The 18,120-nt window shown below is 41.1% G+C and overlaps 1 protein-coding gene across 2 annotated transcripts in view; it reads right to left on the bottom strand.

Moving 5' to 3' along the window:
- The window catches only part of SLIT3 (slit guidance ligand 3), a 798,441-nt gene that overhangs the window by 66,765 nt on the left and 713,556 nt on the right, over positions 1-18,120 (bottom strand). For both annotated transcript variants that reach the window (XM_037906776.2, XM_043553076.1), the window contains 2 exons: positions 13,702-13,799; positions 3,811-3,950 (listed from right to left, as the gene is read on the bottom strand). In XM_037906776.2, the coding sequence (XP_037762704.1) occupies positions 3,811-3,950; positions 13,702-13,799 (238 nt within the window). The remainder of the gene's footprint in view (positions 1-3,810; positions 3,951-13,701; positions 13,800-18,120) is intronic.

Consider the following 18,120-nt stretch of genomic DNA (forward strand, 5'->3'; position numbering starts at 1 on the left):
GCTATTTTATTTAATATGGGTAATTTTTTGAAATTGTTTTCAAACCTGATCCCAATTGCCAGACCAAAGAGAGTTGAATACATTTGCTAAGACTCACTAGATCAGGCTTTTTAAAGAAATTTCTAGTGTTTCCCAAATTCCTTGTGGTATCTACTCATTTCTGCTTCTGACTAAGGACACAGATTGCAGGGGTGCATGAAATTAAAAGAAACACACAAAAGTTTAACTAAAATGTTTCAAAAATTTCAAAGACCAGCTCAGGTTTGGGACTGCTCAGATTCTGGCCAAGCGTTCACATAAATTCATGGATGATCGTTTGAGCTGCCAATCCCACACAGATGACAGTGTTTGAATACCACCATTAAAACAGTAAGACAGTACATGCAAGACTGATGAGGGGGTAAGAACAAGCTCTGGGTGTCTCTTTCTCTCAACCGCCCTCCCCCACAACCCACACATGAGAACAAGTCAAAAAGAAGCCTTGGAGGCTTCTAAAGAACTCCAGGAAAATTCTGTGGGCTTTGTTAGAGACTCCTGGGGCAGAAAGAGTTGCGGGGGCTAGCAGTAAACCATTTTCTGGAGTACACGGAGGGGGATGCTTTTAAGCAAGAAAGCCAAATATAGCCAAGTCTCTTAACGAAGTTAAGAGACCAGCAGAGTGAAGAAAGAAGCCATAAACAAAGGAAGATCTGAAAGCTTGAGACAGGAACCAAGTGGTAGGTTCCTGTTTTGAAGTCCATGGTTAGGAGTTCACCCACATTTCCCTGAATCAAGATGGAAGATTGCTGAGACCATCAAGAGGGCTCCAACAAACTGTTCAACTAGTTTCTGGTCCATTGTTAACCTTAGACTTCTTCTGAACTGTCTATCCTGGAAGAAGTAGAGTTTTTTGTTTAGCTGTAGGGCTAAACTACTCCTCCAGCGAGAGGAAGTTGAGGCAGGGGGAGTTAAGGACACTGTGTCACAGAGCCTAAATATGGCTTTAATTGCTTAAATTTAGGCACCCATATTTGCAACTGTTGAACTTAATGAATAAAATGGAAAACATTATCTTGTCTTATGGCTAACGCCTTGAGTGAAGAGATTCAGGCCTTTTACTTTTGTTTCAACCATTGAATCTCTCTCTGTCACATTCAGCCAGTAACATGCCATTACTATGCCTCAGTATGGACGTCTGTAGACAATTCTTACCTATTTCAAAGAAAGGCTGTGAGGCTCAGTTCATTCATGTTTGTAAAGCACTTTGAGATCACTGGATGGGAAGGAACTCTGAGAGAGTCAAGAATATATTTAATAATACCAAAATGGGGCCTTGGGTGTGGTAAATTCCTCCCCTCTGTAGTCATTTACCATATTGGACATTTTTCATCTAGGATCAGCTAGAAAAGGAAAACATTTGGAAAACTATTCCGTGAAGAGAAATTTACAGCCTTCATTATTTTAACCAATGAAAGCAAGATTCATACTTGGCATATTTTTCCCAAAAAGGGCATAATGGTAAAATTAGAGAAACACAAAATAACAAAGCAGGGCGATTCTGAGGAAATAAAGAAAATCTTGGATAATTCCAAGAGACTGGCATAATGCAAAAACCAGGAATGCATATAGTCCATTGGAGAATTCTGAATATGGGAGAAAATTCCTTTCTGACCTCGCAGTGGTTAGCTTATTCTTTGAAGCATGATATTTCATTAATCTTATTTTAGCTTGCAAAACCATATAATTAGTTATTAGTTTATCCTGCTCAATTACTTTTTAGATATACAAAGTTCCTCTAACTCTTCTCCTTTCCAAGTGATTTTTTCAGCCTTTCGTTATATGCAAGTCCTATCACACCTCTACAACCATGCATACTACCGTTCTCCAGACTTTCAGCCTTATTGTTTATAGTTATAATCAAATTTGTTTCAATTGCAATCAAATAGTTATTGGCTGTACAAAGGGTTAATATTCTAGGCCCCAGATATTGTATACAAAGGGTTAATATTCTAGGCCCCAGATATTGTATATGCAGTGTGTATCATGCATCTGAAACTAAAATCAGGTCCAAGGAGTTTACTGCATAGCTATTTGATGATCTGGTACACTCTAGCTGATGAACAGCTTACAAAAGGCAATATTCACTCATTCATTCTGGTAATAGTGAGCTGGATTATGATTGAAAATATCTGCAAATCTGACTCTGAAGTGTCATAAAAATTCTTTGGCCATAACCAGAAATGATTCACTGACAGGTACAATCTGCAGAAAAATCCTACTCCATCCCTTTTCCTGGTGTTTTTGTCTGCAAGAGCCATTATAGCCCATCATGAGGCTGTTAAAAAGGATAGAACATGTTCATTGTGCATTGGATTCAGTTCCTTGCTAGCTATCTCTTGCTTAGCTGCTCAAATACACTTCCTTTTGTAAACGTAAAGCCATTATCACCATATAAGGAGTTTTATTTGGTATCAGCAATGTAAAGCTCACCTTCATACAGTGCATATAAGAACAATTGGCTCAACATACTAGAAACAAAGTTCTTTGCTCTGGCCCAGCCTAAGCTTTGCCGAGTATTTTGGCAGAAGGAGTAGATACAAAACTCTAATAAATTTTCATTCAAGTCACAAGGCTTTTCCCCAGCCAAAGGTTTACACAGGCCTCTCCTATTGGCTATAAAAAGCATTTTTAAAGAGTTTGGGAAATTCTAGAAGACTTCCCTGTCACTTACCAAGCCACTCCAACTTTATACTTATTAATTCCAGTGATATGTAATACCCTCCAGCGTATGAGAAGCCCGTCATTAGTGCTCCATGCTCATAGAGTAACAAACCTATTTCAAAAGCATCAAAATAGGAACTAACATGGATATTTTTTTACCCCTGTATACTGAGCAGAGGAGATCAGTGGCTTGTGATGGGCTTGAGTGGCTTGTGATGAGTGAAGTATCTATCCCAGCAGTCATCTGAGAGGCACCATTTTTAATTTTTGAGCTAAGAGGGTTCCTAGCCCTACAGAAGATTTAGGAAGGAAGACATCTAAAGCACAGGACAGAGAGTCAGGAGATCTGGGTTCTATTTCCAGCTCTCTCACTCACTCACTTTATGACCGAGGGCAAATCACTTAGCCTCTGTGCCTTAGTTCCCTATCTGTAAAATGGAGGTGACTTAACCGGGGTATTGTCATGGTTCGTTCATTAATACGTGCAGTGCTTTGAGATCTTTAGTTGGAAGTCATTTTATAAGTGTTACTATTATAGTATAATTTGAAACAGGAGTCACTTTTATCCTCAGAAACGCTAAGCAGACGTATATCGAGCTAAGCTCAGTACTGGAAACACTTTTGTTAACACTTTTGTGGAAAAGTACAAATTTCTCTAACCAACAGATGAACTTGAGAATTTCTTGTTTATATATTTTAACTGTAGTTCCAGTAACTTCTGACCTGGGGAAGTGCATGTGTACAAAATATGCCAAGACAGTAATAGATTTTCCCCTCTGACCCTTCCCAAAAGCCTCCTTCTGGTTTGAATTACACTCTCTCAGGGGTAGCAGTGATCTCTCTGGATTAAGGGTCAGACATATTGCTGGAGCAGCATCTTTGCAAAACTATCCTCTTTTCTTGCCTCTGCTTACTGGATGAGCAGGAATTCATTGACACCACACTTGCAATTTGGGTACTTTAAAATCTACTCAGAACCCGGGTTAATTCCATGCATGTGATCTCACCAAGTGGGAGCGGACCAGTTTCTTATAGTGCCCCAGGTGGATGGAAGTTCCTTCAACTGCTTCCCTCAGCTCCCTATGCCCTTTGGCTGAGGTCCTTCCTTACCTGTGTAATTAGGAGGGCAGAGACAGACATAGTTGTTGATTCCATCCATGCACGTGGAGTTATTCTCACAATCGTTATCTTCACAGTCATCTGGGTTTATTTCACATCTCTCCCCCTCATACCCTAGAGGGCAAGAACAGCTTTGGAGTGGGGATAGAAAAAACAGAGAAAAAGTTAGTTTGGATTTCAAACTTTGCTTTTGAGCAGGGAGGAGGTACTGGAGTGGGATGAAAACTGATACAGATGAGCTGTACTCTCTGCTGTTGCAACACAGCGGCATTCACATTACTAGCAAGTTTGGTGATAGATGCCACAGTGACAAGCCTGGACACTATATTACTATACTTATCTACAGAAAAGGTACAGCATGGGCAGAAGAATTCATCTCCCCTACACCTCCATTGCCCTGCTTGCTGCTGTGCCTCATCCCTGAACTGTACTGACCAACTCTAGGGTGACAGGTTAAGATCACTCACCAAGGCTAATCAAATTCTTGGTTTCTCTGCATAACCAGCAAGGGTGTTGATTGCAACAACAGTGTTGGTTTTGTAGGTACCTGTCCACCAAGAACTGGACTGAGGACACCAACACACATCATCACACATGAATAGGAAACTGTTAAATGGCTCTAACTCTTTCACTATTAACAACCTAGACTGGATTTGAATTAGGGAGGTAGAAGCGAAAGTTTTGATCTCATTACCACCTTGTCTCCAATCCAAACAACAAATGTTTGTTAATGGATCTTCCAAACAGAGTATTTTAAGCGTTAAGGTATCAGCACTTTTTAGCTCCTTCAGTACCCAAGAATCAACCAGGAAAGAGTAATTAAATTAAATGGTGTGACTGTCCACATCCTAAGTATTTATGACTCCCAATATCTGAAGAACAGCTCTGTGTAAATTTAAAAGCTAGTCTCTCACATCAATAGAAGTTGGTCCAATAAAAGATATTACCCCACCTACCTTGTCTCCCAATACCTTGGTAACATACCCAAACAACAGACCAAATAAACAAGGACAGAAATACCGGGTTTGTAAGGACTTGGACAAAGAACTACTGCATTAAATACTTTATTTTCTGAAAATGTAGAGTGCGCCCACTTAAGGGAGTATGGAGGACTAGACGGCAGTGCAGAAAGGGCTCAGTTGGTCCCCAGAGTTTCCACAATTTTTAGGACATCTAGTTGTTATGGTTGTGAAGAAAACCTTGAAAATGTGACCCAAGTGTAAACCAACGCAGAGGGATCTGCCTGAGTTTGCAGAGAGCCTTAAACTCTATGAGGAGCTGAGTGGAGCTGAGGTTGTGGGGTCCAGTGTAGAATCAGCTGATCATGGTCTTAGGCAGCCTTCAATAGTTTGCATATATGGGGGAAATGGGTGGACTGGAAAGGCTGGGAATTGGCTGGTTCAGAGACTCATCACAGGGAGTATGGCCTCATCAATACTCAGGAATAACCCCTGATTCAGCAATTTATACAGCTGCCCTTTACTTGTAGACAAGGACATTTAGGGGGTTGGGCATATAAAGCATAATTGCAAAACCACATTATAAAGCAAATCCTGGCTTGCCTTTGTCTACAGGACAGCGTAGCCCAGTGAATAGAGCACTAAGGGGTCTTGGGTTCTATTTCCAGCTCTGCTACTGGCCTGCTGGGTAACCTTGGACAGGTCACTTCCCCTCTCTGTGCCTCAACTCTATCGCTAAAATAGGGATAATGATACTGACCACGTTTGTAAAGGGTTTTGAGATTGACAGATGAAAAGTTCTAAAGAAGAGGTAAGTATTAATTTATTATTATTATTACTACTACTGCTGCCTGGAGTGGAAAGCACCATTGTCGCCATACCAACTGCTGGCTACTGACTGCTGAATCCAGACTATTTCCAAATGCAGACAAGGCTTGTGTGTGTGCGGTGGTAACATTTACTGCTCAGGTGGTCAGGCTCCGGAGGAAGTACTTATCATGGAGGTAGGACTGAGGCATATAGACAAGGGTTGGTATTAAGTGGAGGCTCTGTATTGAAGAAACAGGTAGCTGTTAGCAGAGCCCCAGCCCTTCTAGGCTGGGTGCATGGATCCAGTATGGTGAGAATGACGCTGGCTTTCCCTCTCTTCCTCCTCTGCAATAAGGATTGGCTGCACATGGACACTCCACACATGCCTCAGCACGACCTCAAGGAGTAAACTTGGGTTCCCCTGAAACATGGGCAGCCGAAACATCCACTCTCATGGAAACCCAGGGAATAAAAACTGTGAAGCAAAGTGTGTGTGTGTGTGTGAGAGAGAGAGTGTGTGCACGCACTCTCAACCCCATCATGACTGGAAAGCTTCCAGAAGGGAATTAGCACAAGTGCATAGGTTAGCAGCAGACAGCTACATTCCGTCAGACCTATACTGACCGTTCACAGGTCATGAGAGCTAGAAGGGAGGGGAAACTCTTCAGAGCAAATGATTAAAAACAAACGGCTCCGATCAATTCAATTTAAAACACAATAAATCAATATGAAATATTTTCTTTGTCTGGCTCTGCCTCATTAGTACCAATAAAAAATGTCCTCTTTCTGACCCTGCAATGATCCAGGGGATCGCAGGAGGCAGATAAGAAAGAGAAGAGCTGGCACAGCACCTTTTGTGGCAAGGAGAGCAGAAGGAGGGTAAAGAAATCTAACTGAACAAATTTGTGCATTTATCCTGTCACCCATTTCCATTCCAAAACCCCATTTTTCAGGGGTTTGTAACTCAGCCTTAAAAATGTGCTCCAGGCTGCAACTTGGCATTCAAGGTCTCAGTCTGGAAGGAGACATCTTTCTTTCAATGTAAAGGAAAACAACAAAAGGAGATTGTGCTGGTGATTTTTATATTCTATGAATATTTCACCCTCTTCTTGCCACATCCTGACTGGGACTGTATGTAATTAAACACTGCTACAGTAATAGTTCAATTCACCAAAGTTTACAATAGGGACATTACAGTACATGGGATTGTTATTGTACAATATTACAACAGGAGGGTTTATTTGGTTCTTGTTAAGAATGGAAATGTCACCATAATTAATGAAATTTGGCAACCAGTTACTCTGTTCCAGGGCAAGTCTTTGTGTTATTATTTATGTCTCATTCTTTATTTCAATTTGTAGTCAGATGTTCCAATTCAGAGATCTGGGTGCAAGCATAGGCCTGAAGTGGTTTCCATCAAAAGAACATAAGAATGGCCCTACTGGGTCAGACCAAAGGTCCATCTAGCCCAGTATCCTGCCTTCCTACTGTGGCCAGTGCCAAGTGCCCCAGAAGGAATGAACAGAACAGGTAATCATCAAGTGATCCATCCCGTCGCTTATTCCCAGCTTCTGGCAGACAGAGGCTAGGGACACCATTCCTGCCTATCCTGGTTAATAGCCATTGATGGACCTATCCTCCATGAATTTATCTAGTTCTTTTTTGAACCATATTATGGTCTTGGCCTTCACAACATCCTCTGGCAAGGAGTTCCACAGGTTTATTGTGCACTGTGTGAAGAAATACTTCCTTATATTTGTTTTAAACCTGCTGCCTATTAATTTAATTTGGTGACCCCTAGTTCTTGTGTTATGAGAAGTAGTAAATAACACTTCCTTATCTACTTTCTCTACACCAGTCATGATTTTATACACCTCAATCATATCTCCCCTTAGCCATCTCTTTTCCAAGCTGAAAAGTCCCAGTCTTATTAATCTCTCCTCATACTGAAGACATTCCATACCACTAATAATTTTTGTTGCCCTTTTCTGAACCTTTTCCAATTCCAATATATCTTTTTTGAGATAAGGCAACAATATCTGCACACAATATTCAAGATGTGGGCGTACCATGGATTAATATAGAGGCAACACGATATTTTTTGTCCTATTATCTATCCCTTTCTTAATTATTCCCAGCACCCTGTTCACTTTTTTGACGGCCGCTGCACATTGAGTGGATGTTTTCAGAGAACTATCCACAATGACTCCAAGATCTCTTTCTTGAGTGGCAACAGCTAATTTAGATCCCATCATTTTATATGTATAGTTGGGATTTTGCTTTCCAATGTGCATTACTTTGCATTTATCAACATTGAATTTAATCTGCCATTTTGTTTCCCAGTCACCCAGTTTTGAGAGATCCTTTTGTAGCTCTTCGCAGTCTGCCTGGGTCTTAACTATCTTTAGTAATTTTGTATCATCTTCAAATTTTGCCACCTCACTGTTTACCCCCTTTTCCAGATCATTTATGAATATGTTGAATAGGACTGGTCCCCGAACAGATGCCTGGGGGTTACCACTACTTACCTCTCTCCATTCTGAAAACTAACCATTTATACCTATCTTTTGTTTCCTGACTTTTAACCAGTTACCAATCCATGAGAGCACCTTCCCTCTTATCCCATGGCAGCTTACTTTGCGTAAGAGCCTTTGGTGAGGGACCTTATCAAAGGCTTTCTGAAAATCTAAGTACACTACACCCACTGGATCCCTTTGTTCCACATGCTTGTTGACTCCCTCAAAGAATTCTAGTATATTGGTGAGGCATGATTTCCCTTTACTAAGACCATGTTGACTCTTCCTCAACAAATTATGTTAATCTATGTGTCTGAAAATATCATTCTTTATTATAGTTTCAACCAGTTTGCCCGGTACTGAAGTTAGGCTTACAGGCCTGTAATTGCCGGGATCACATCTGGAGCCCTTTTTAGAAATTGGCATCACATTAGCTATCCTCCAGTCATCTGGTACAGAAGCTAATTTAAATGATACGTTACACACTACAGTTAGTAGTTCTGCAATTTCACATTTGAGTTCCTTCATATTCAGGGTTTACAGTTTGGTTCAATGGTGCTCAGCATATATCATGGGTGCCAGTGGAAATTAAATGATAAAACATACAAATTGGAACTCTGTCTGGATTGGATGGTGGAAGAGTTGTCATTTGGGAAGATCTGCACATATTTTCCCAACACGGCCTAGAAGAAAAGTATAAGGTTTTCAGTGTAATCTGAAGGACATCAAATTGGGATTCCTGCTAACCAATGGTGAAAGTAAGCTCTAGCTATGAGTATACCGTATGGCCCAGTGGATAATGCATGGATTAAGACTCAGGAGACCTGAATTCTATTCTTGGCTCTGCTGGGTGATCTTGGGCATGTCACTTCCCCACCATGTGCCTCAGTTTACTCATTTGTGGAATGGAGATAACATGGGCCGTTTCTAAAGTGCTTTGAGATCTGCTGATGAAAAGTGCTATATAAGAGCTAGTTGTTATTATTAACGGAAAAGTTCCTGGGCTCTAACCTGCTGTTGATTAAGCTATGGGACTGTTTACCTGAGCACTCAAACGTTACAGTTTCACATAGGGAGAGGTGGTCTCCTAGATACTGTGACCAAAACCATGAAAAAAATTAAAATTCAGCCTGCTCTTCCAGTTCAGTTATTTCATGACACTGCTGTTCTCAGAGACCCTGGTGCTCCTGACTATAATTTCCCTTTCATTGTTTGGCAGTATGCTGGGCACAAGTTAGTTGCTTCCCTCTACCCCAGAAGTAGCTGCCCTTCAGAGGTGCAGTATCTACAGAACTTGTGAAGTGCTCTGGGGTGACAAAAACAAAAATTCTTAGAAGTTGGCTCTACTCTGAAAAGTGATTATGTAAAATTAGCAACGTCTTACATAACACACCAGCTTCCTTTGCATATTTAGACATAGATATGGTTGATCAAGTGATTGTGGATTTTTACTTCTTACACTGTGGTCTATTATTTCTTCTGCATCATCAGAATCTTAACATACTAAGTTCAACTTCCAGGATCAGTCCGATTCATCCATGCAACTGAAGGCATAATTTGAAGACAATGGGATTGCACAGTTGCCACTGAGGGCAGAATATGGCCTACAGAACCTTTATTACGAGGGAAAATGCATGATATGGGAAAAAAAACAAATGATTTTCAGATTCCAGGTTGAGTTTTCAGAGCTAGCTTTTAGGAATACGTATCTTTTTACTTGTAAAGTGAGCACATGTGTAAGGAGCCAGTGAGATGCAATGGAACAAGGAACTTAACAATGCCATTGTTAGAGTAACTTTTCAGAGCTAAACTGTACTGACAGCAAACTCAAAATGGTTGGCTGCACTTTGTCCATGCTATGATTAATCATTTTTGTATTTGGATAACAAAATACATACAAAGATGATCTATCATGCTTTAAAAAGTCAGCTCCTGTGTACACAGAGTAAATCTTTAAAAAAAAAAAAAAAGATGGCTTTTTGGCAGATGAACTTTGTGCACCTGCATAACAAGTGAATGACTTGATAGCCTGTAAGAGCTTCATTTATCCTTGACCAACGAGGCATTGACACTGCAGAATTTATCAGCTTCAGGTTTTTACATAGATAAGTGAACTTAGTGTTTGTGGAAGGCACAGGACTAACAGTCCTGGACAATGAAGCTCTCTTTATATACAGAATTGGACAGAGCAACACAAGACTATGTAAGTTTCCTCACAGTTCACTGACAATGGTCTGCTGTTCATCGGGGGCTAAATCTGAGTCAGAATGGGTAGCTCTGTCTCCAGGTCCCAGGCGGACCTTGACTGCAGTCTCAGTGGAGGTTCTACAAGATGCTAAATGATAGTATTGGCTTTTGTGACACAGATGTACCTGACACTACTGTGGCATTTTATGAATACCACCAAGCAGCTTTCACTGGGTGACCTTTGACCTAGCCAACTGAGTTGGATTTGAAGCAGCAATTTAGAGGAAGGAAAGGCTTTCTGTTCTACTACCAATCCCCTGAGCTACTCAGTTTCATTTATTAATTAATTTATTCATTTTGAAAGAAAACAAATCCACCATGATAAAAGGCATGAAAATGATTCAGAGTAAAAAAAAAAAAATGTTTAAGAAAAATAGCTGACAAGAGAATGGATCTGAGAACTCCAGCTGAACCTAAGCCCTTCACCCACTCCATTGTGGCTAACGATTACAGCAACAAAAATGAGAAGTGAAATCACCTGCTGTTTAGAGCCCCTGGCCCTATCTATGCACAGCCAGGGAGGGGTGTGTGCAAGGATACAGTCTCAGCCTTAACTGTGAATTTCCTGCCTTTGGCTGGCTTATGTCACCACTTTACCATTATTTAAAGTGTAATTTCGCTTGTCTGTGACTACAGAAACTTGAGAGTTAAACCGCTTGGCATTTTATAAGGAGGAAAGCTTTGGCTTAAGTTTCCTTTTACAAGAATAAAGATTTGACAAGCTTGGCAGCTGAGTTTGTATATTAATATATTCCTCCAGGGAAGAAAATCTATAGAAGATATAATTTCTTTCACAGGCCACACAACTGAAAACTCTAAGGGGGCCTCTCATTAAAATATTTTTTTGACATTCACTTCCTTACAGAATACAACCGAAGAGGATATTTTCCCATTTTGATGCACACAGATTTATGCATGTAGCTCCAGTGGATGTCAACAGGAGTAGCACATCCACTGGAGGAGGAAGATTTCCCTCCAGACAATCATTGTTTAAAATGTTTCCTCATCTTCCTCTGCTATCTCTCCGCCACCCCTAAGCTATCAGCGCCGATACTTTTAGATAATGCCTTATACTTCTATAGTACATCTTCTCTAGCAGAATGGGAGTCCAAGGTACTTGTAATACAGTGGCCATCATCTGAGCACCTCCTGATGGCCAAACGTTGCTCTGCAACAACCTGCCTGTTTTCCCCATCTTCACTGGGCACCAAAGATCCACCTCATTTTCCTCTTGTACCAGGGGCTGATCTAAGTGCCTGCATTCCCCCCAGCATGTGGGACACAGCAAGGCTTCTCCCCAGCTAAACAAGCACTCCTTGCCAAGCCCAGTCTCCTTTAAGTAGGTTTATTTGTCCAAATATAAGCCCATAACAGACAAAACACAGTTCCTCAGCTCACCCTTTCTCCTAGGGTTTCATGGCCTCCCCTCCAAGGGTCTCTAGTAATTGTGCTTTTTGCAGCTTACCAGTCCCAGCCAGCTTCCCTTCTCAGTCAGCTCCCTGCTCACAGACAGATCTCATTCAGCCAGCTCTGCTCTCAGCCAGTTCTGTTTGCCCTTTGGGAACACTGGCCACAAGGCTACCTCCCTGACCATCTGGCTACTTGTTCCAGGACCCACCACTGGAATAAGCTCCCTCAGTGGTTCGTCTTCCCAGGCACAGCCAGTCCCAAACACTCCTCCTCTTCCTTCTCTCTGACAGGGCTTTATAGCCCCAGGTTTAGCCCTGCCCCTTTTAACTGGCTCAGTTGGGCCCACCTGCTCTGACTTGGGGGTGGTGGGCCTGGTCTATTCACAGGGACTAGCTACTCAGTGACAGTGTTTTATAAAAGGGAATTGATGGAAAGCAGAGGTGTGTGGGGGACAGACATTCCTTTTCACGGAGGATTTTGAGATTTCAAACTTTGGCTTCATTCCAAATTGGAGCAAAAACAGAAAACTTCAGAATTGTCCATGAAAATTTGTTTTTTTAAATGTCTACGAGTCATTTGAAACATCATCTTTTGGAAAAACTAATGTTTCAATTTTGACTTGTCAACATTTTTGCATTATAATAAATATATAATATGATAAAAAATAAAATTCAAGATGAAATGTCATTTCAAAATGAGAAATTTCCTTATGAAAATGTCAAAACAGGATGTTTGGACACTGTTGGGGCCTTTTTTGCATTTTTTCTCCAAACAAAATTCTGGCAAAATTGGCTCGATTTCACAAAGCATTTCAATTTTGACAGAACTTAATGTTCCAGTGGAATACTGTTGCATCAGAAGTTTGTCTGATCAGCTCTAAAAGAAAGTCTGACTCATTTAAAAGTAAGACTGGAAAATGTATCTGAGGATGTGCTACACAGTATAATCCTCAGTTTGCTGAGCGTGGGCTAGGCAACCTAACCAGCGTTTTCCCCATCGGTAACCCTTACAATTCCGTGTCTCACTCAAGCCATCATTGATATGCTGCATATGGGAAAAGACAAAGCAGTCATTCCTGCAACAGGAACATCACGTAAGCCTTTTGTTCTGTATGCAGCTGGAACTACCGTACGGGGAAGTTTTGAGTAAAAGATAGCATAAAGGCTTTAGTAGCAATTTTTTCATGATCTCAGCAACTAATTTCCAAAAACCATTCTAGCATCCTTAATGCAGATAAGTGGCCAGAGCCTCAGTGTTATGTTTCAGCTGAAAAACAACCCCTCTGTGCACTGCAAAGTCCCTTAGACACACAGGACAACTGGAGAAACACTACCTTAGAGGCAAGGGTAACTTTTTCTAAACCACCACCATCAGCACTTCATGCAACTTCCTGGGTTCCCCTTGGAAGTCTCCTATCTGAGCAAGGTCTAGGCTGCAACCTGTTCATGTGGGGAGATTGAAGCCCAAGATGTTAAGTTATAGAGGTTGTTCTCTTATGGGCACTAAACCCTTGAACTGACATAACCTCTCCATTGTTCAATTCTTTCTTTAAAGCCTATTTGACTATGAGATTCTTCAGCATGAAAACATTTTGCATCTGGCTGTCAAGCAACAGATGCTCATTTTACAAATTAAAAAAGGGTGTGTGTGTGTTTGAAATGCCCCCAAGAAAATTAGTCTCTGGATAACACAAAGCAGATCAGGGGAATGCTCAAAACAGCTTTTAGAGAGAGTCCCATTAAGAGAAAATAGGGAGGCCTGTTTTAGAGGAAACAATATGTCACCAATGAAACCAAATTAATTTCATGTCTGGCAAAGAGAATTATTTGTCATGTATGGCAGTTTCAGTAAAGAAGCCATTAGACTTCATTAGTGTAAAATAGACAAATGTAAGGTAAATTCATCTCATCTTGCTTTAAATGCAATTCGCTCTCCACTACCTGAATCCGTCTTTATTTGCCTCAGTGAGATGGCAGGTCCCTCCATTCTGGCATGGATTCTGAATGCAGGCATTAATGGGCATATTGCAGTCCCGACCCTATTGGGAAAAGTTCAAGAGAAATTCAGTTAGTAACACACAGAGCAGCTGGACTAATCTATCTTGTGTATTGGGCTTTGTTTTTGTTTTCCCATTTGCATTGACAGAAAGGATGTAGTCTTCAGAGCTATCACATCACCTAGCATTCTTTACTGAATGACAGACATTTCTTAAACCAGGCTTTTGGGAAGGCAGGACTACAATAATGGCCATTAGTAGGGAGTGTATGGGTCTACTGCTTGGGTTTGAAGTCTCTGGCTGGTTATTTTTTCACCTGCTTGTTTGGAGAAAGCTGTTGGTTTTAACTTTACAGAAATATACTTTATTCTTCAATATTAGTTACACATTGAAATGAGCAAATAATTCTGATGAGAGGTACACCCAGAACAGTGCAGAGTCAGTATGCACTCAGCAGCACTTACAAGTACTCAGTCAAGTGTTATGGCAGCACACGGAACTCAATGCTAAGGATGGCCAACGCTTGAAGGTAAAAGCTTATTTTTTCTGCTAGGAGGCCCAGCTGACATTCCTCTACAAAACACAGTGAAATCTATTCAAAATAGCATCTTTACTAAGCAGCCTTGTGTTTTTAAGAGAACAGCCACAAATATCTCCAAGTGCATCAACGACTATAATTCTGCCCCATCACTAAAAGACTACCTGTGTTAAGCAATTGATTTTTGTTGGTCCTTTGAGTGGCTGTTAAAGCAGGTTCCACTGGACTTGAATCCTGCTGGCTAAAGCTGAACGTGCTATGGAGTTCATATCTACATCACAGACACTGGTCTTTTCCTTTGAGTTATTTCAGAGCAGATTATAAGTTTAGGAAGTCTCTGGTCTGCCAAAGTCTGTGCAATCACAGGAAACTGAAGGGATCTGCCCAGTGGTTTTAGGAAATGATCCCTTAGCAGTGTCTCTCTCTCTATTTGATTTGCATCACCAAGTAATCCATGCAGTCAATTCTGCCAATAAATAACCACATGCTAAGATAAGAAAGATATCTCAAATTAAACTAAAAGGTTATTGAAGTAACATTTTTCATTTAAAATCACGGTTCACATCATGTGTTACTAAAATAATATTTTTTGTGACTAATCTGTAATAGTCTTTATAAGGCTGAAGCAGTCCCCTGAGTCAACAGGGGCAGAAGAAGTGGCTGCATGCAACATTGGAGAACCTAGCTTCCATTTTAAAGTGTTCAGTGGCAGGTTTGGTGATTTGTCTTCAGCTGGATTCAGGTTTGGTTAACTTCTTGCAGACCTGTCTGCACTCAGAACAAGAGATAGATAGATAAGATAGATAAAACAGATTAAGATAGATAGATAGATAGACAGATAAACAGCCAACCCATTATCTTAACCAGAATGCTTGTTTTGCTGTCCCCAACTCCCCCTCTTCATTGTTACATCTTGGAGTGCTCAGTCAAAACACAGGCCCCAATCCTGCAACTGGGCCCCAGATGGGTGCGAGGGTCCGTATCCATGGATCGAACTGCAGGATCAGGGCTGGAAAGGAAGCTTATCAGGGCTGTTTCAATGGCAGCTGAAGTGCCTATCATGCTATAAATACTATGTAAATACCAACAACCCAAAACCTCTGCAGGCTTCCTACCCTGGGATTGAGGCAGTCCCATCAGTTTCAACTAGGTAGGAATTTTAGAAAACAAACAGTAGTCATGAGGAGCTATAGATAAATTGTTGAATATGGTTGATAGCTGCTTTTCCCTCACATTGCTCATGATGTATATTCCATCTAGGTGCTTATATGTTCCCCCACCCCAATTACCACAGATCTGAGTCCCGCAAATGTTAATGATCAACATAGTGTGAGGTAGGGAAATATTCCCATTTTACAGATGGGACAAACCAAAGCACAGAGAGACTAAGCACCTTGCCAAGGTCACACAGAAGTCTGTGGCAGAAATGGGAGTTGAAACCTCAGTTCTTGGGTACAAATCCATTGGTTTAGCCACAAACACACCAACCCCAGCATTAGGCAGAGGGGAGGGCTCGCGTTTGTTGTGCTTGTTTGTTCTCTCTCCAGGCCAAAAGGAGAAAGGGAGAACATCTATCAGGATGCTCCAGTTCTGAAGGTCAGGGAAGCAGGAGACCCAGGTAAAAAAAACAGGAGCCACACCTGATCAAATACCGGAATGACTGGGGACTAGCAGAGCCCACTCCCCAAATTAAGAACAATGAGTGGGCATGATGGGGCTTTGCTTAGCAACTGGCACAGGTGCTTTCTGCTTCACCGATACCCAAGCCTCGACCAAACAGCTTGGCATTTTCCATTTGAACCATTCACTCCAAAAGGTCTCGGGGAAGGGGGGGATGCTGAAAGCAAAGAGGAAAGCTCATGCAGCTTTTATTTTGGCACTGTGTGTTCCACGGCACTTACAGGATCCCAGCCACATCTAATATACTGCCACCCGCTGCAGTGTTGCAAACCCTACATGCTCGACATGTTATCCTAGTGAAGCTGGGATGATGCCATGCTTAATATTTCTCAAGTGCTCAGCACAAATGCTTTTCCATATCCCTGGTAAATGGAGTATTTTGCAGATGATTCAATACCGTAGATATCCTTTCAACTTCACACATACTCTGTGTTCTCTTGGTATTGAAGTCTGAAACCCTCTGTGAGCTAACTAAGCATAGCAACAAGCAAAATAAAAAGCCCAGCGTTAATTTTTCCAAAAGTTCTACACACACTCTCACAACAGCCTTTCAAACACCATGTGTATCAATATTCACATTATCTTTCATGCAACTATGCACGTTTCCTTGGAAGTTACTGGTGACTATTTCTGAAGATCTGCGTTAAAATGAAAGCACACCCTTCCAAAGCATTTTCTAACCTCTTGTATCTGCACATGAAATCCTGATGATTCAGAGCCCAGTTTTCACTTCTTCACTACATAAGCCTGTGTTATTGGGTTTTCAGGGCTTCAGTGGCCTCAGGCACCCTGGAAACTGAACAATGTCTTCTGCTGAATCAGACTTTTAATTATAACACTAATTTGCTGTGTGACACTAGGTAAAGCAGAACCGCTGCCTCAGTTTACCTATTTCCAAAAGCTGGGATAACACAACTTGCCTCTCTCTCTCTGATCTCATGAGTGTCAGCTGTCTGTTCAGCATTCTGAGTTCTTTAGATAGAAGGTGCTGTGCAAGTGAAATATTTTATTGTGCACAAAAATGTGGAAAACAGAGAGTAAACAGAGACTATTTAAAATATTAGTATTGTATAAGCTACAGGTAATCACTTCACTTCTGAATGAGAGAGACCATGCAGGGGTCTAATGTGCCTTAACTTCACAGCTTGAGTTAATGCATCGTGACTTTCCTGAGAGTTCCTATATACACGAGCCCTAAGACATGCTGAAAACATCTTTCAAATAAAACTTGCAAGTCTCTGGCCCCAATTTACAATAATACTGGCATATTTGTAAAAGATTAATTTCTTTAAATGTCAAGCACCAATCCTCAACTTGGTTCATTTACTCTTGAACTGAAGACAACTCTTTGACCTACATACCCTGAAAATTAATTATGTCTGTTCTCAAAAAGGGAAAACATTGAACATTTGGTCCAAGACTAAGGGTGTGCGAATTAAGCTGGAACTGGAAAAGGAGGTGCAAGCTTTGCTTCCAAAGATCTGGCCCATAGACAAAAACAACAAGATTGTCTCAGTGATTCATGTTGCTAGATTAGAGGCTCTCCTTTTGACTGTAACTCTATTTTTAGGGATTTGTAACTCTACTCTAAACATTTTGTTGTAGTCTGATGATAAGGCAAAAGCATCAGCCTAGAGACATTTTCTGATGAGTTTTGCAAAAGAACACCTGCCTTCCCCCTCTTCCCCCCGCAAAAGCTGGCCACTCCCTTAGAAGAGGGAAGGAACAACATGGATTTTGACAAGAAGTTCCTACAAATGGCGAGGCAGAGCGCATACAGGTCAGGACCACATTTGGATTTCACATGTACCCCTGTAAATCTGGAGAAAATCAACTGGCTCCAACGTTAGTAGAGTTGCTCCAAATGAACATTCCTGTGAATAAGCAGAATCTGCCCAACAGAAAACTTAAGTTCTTCTTTAAATAAACGGTACTGAACAGTGCTGTACATACAGGCTGTAGATCACAAGAATTGTATCAGATCCTGGACTCAATTACTGGCCTGTACTTATGATATTTTTCAGGATCAAATACATCATAACAGCAAAAAGCGAAGAAGAATTGGCATAAACCAACAGAGAGTTGGGCAAAGAGAGGTTATGTGAATACATGTTTGATGAAAAAACACATTTGCTTTGATAATAT

The sequence above is a fragment of the Chelonia mydas genome, chromosome 8 (genome assembly GCF_015237465.2).
Source record: "Chelonia mydas isolate rCheMyd1 chromosome 8, rCheMyd1.pri.v2, whole genome shotgun sequence".
Lineage (NCBI taxonomy): Eukaryota > Metazoa > Chordata > Testudines > Cheloniidae > Chelonia > Chelonia mydas.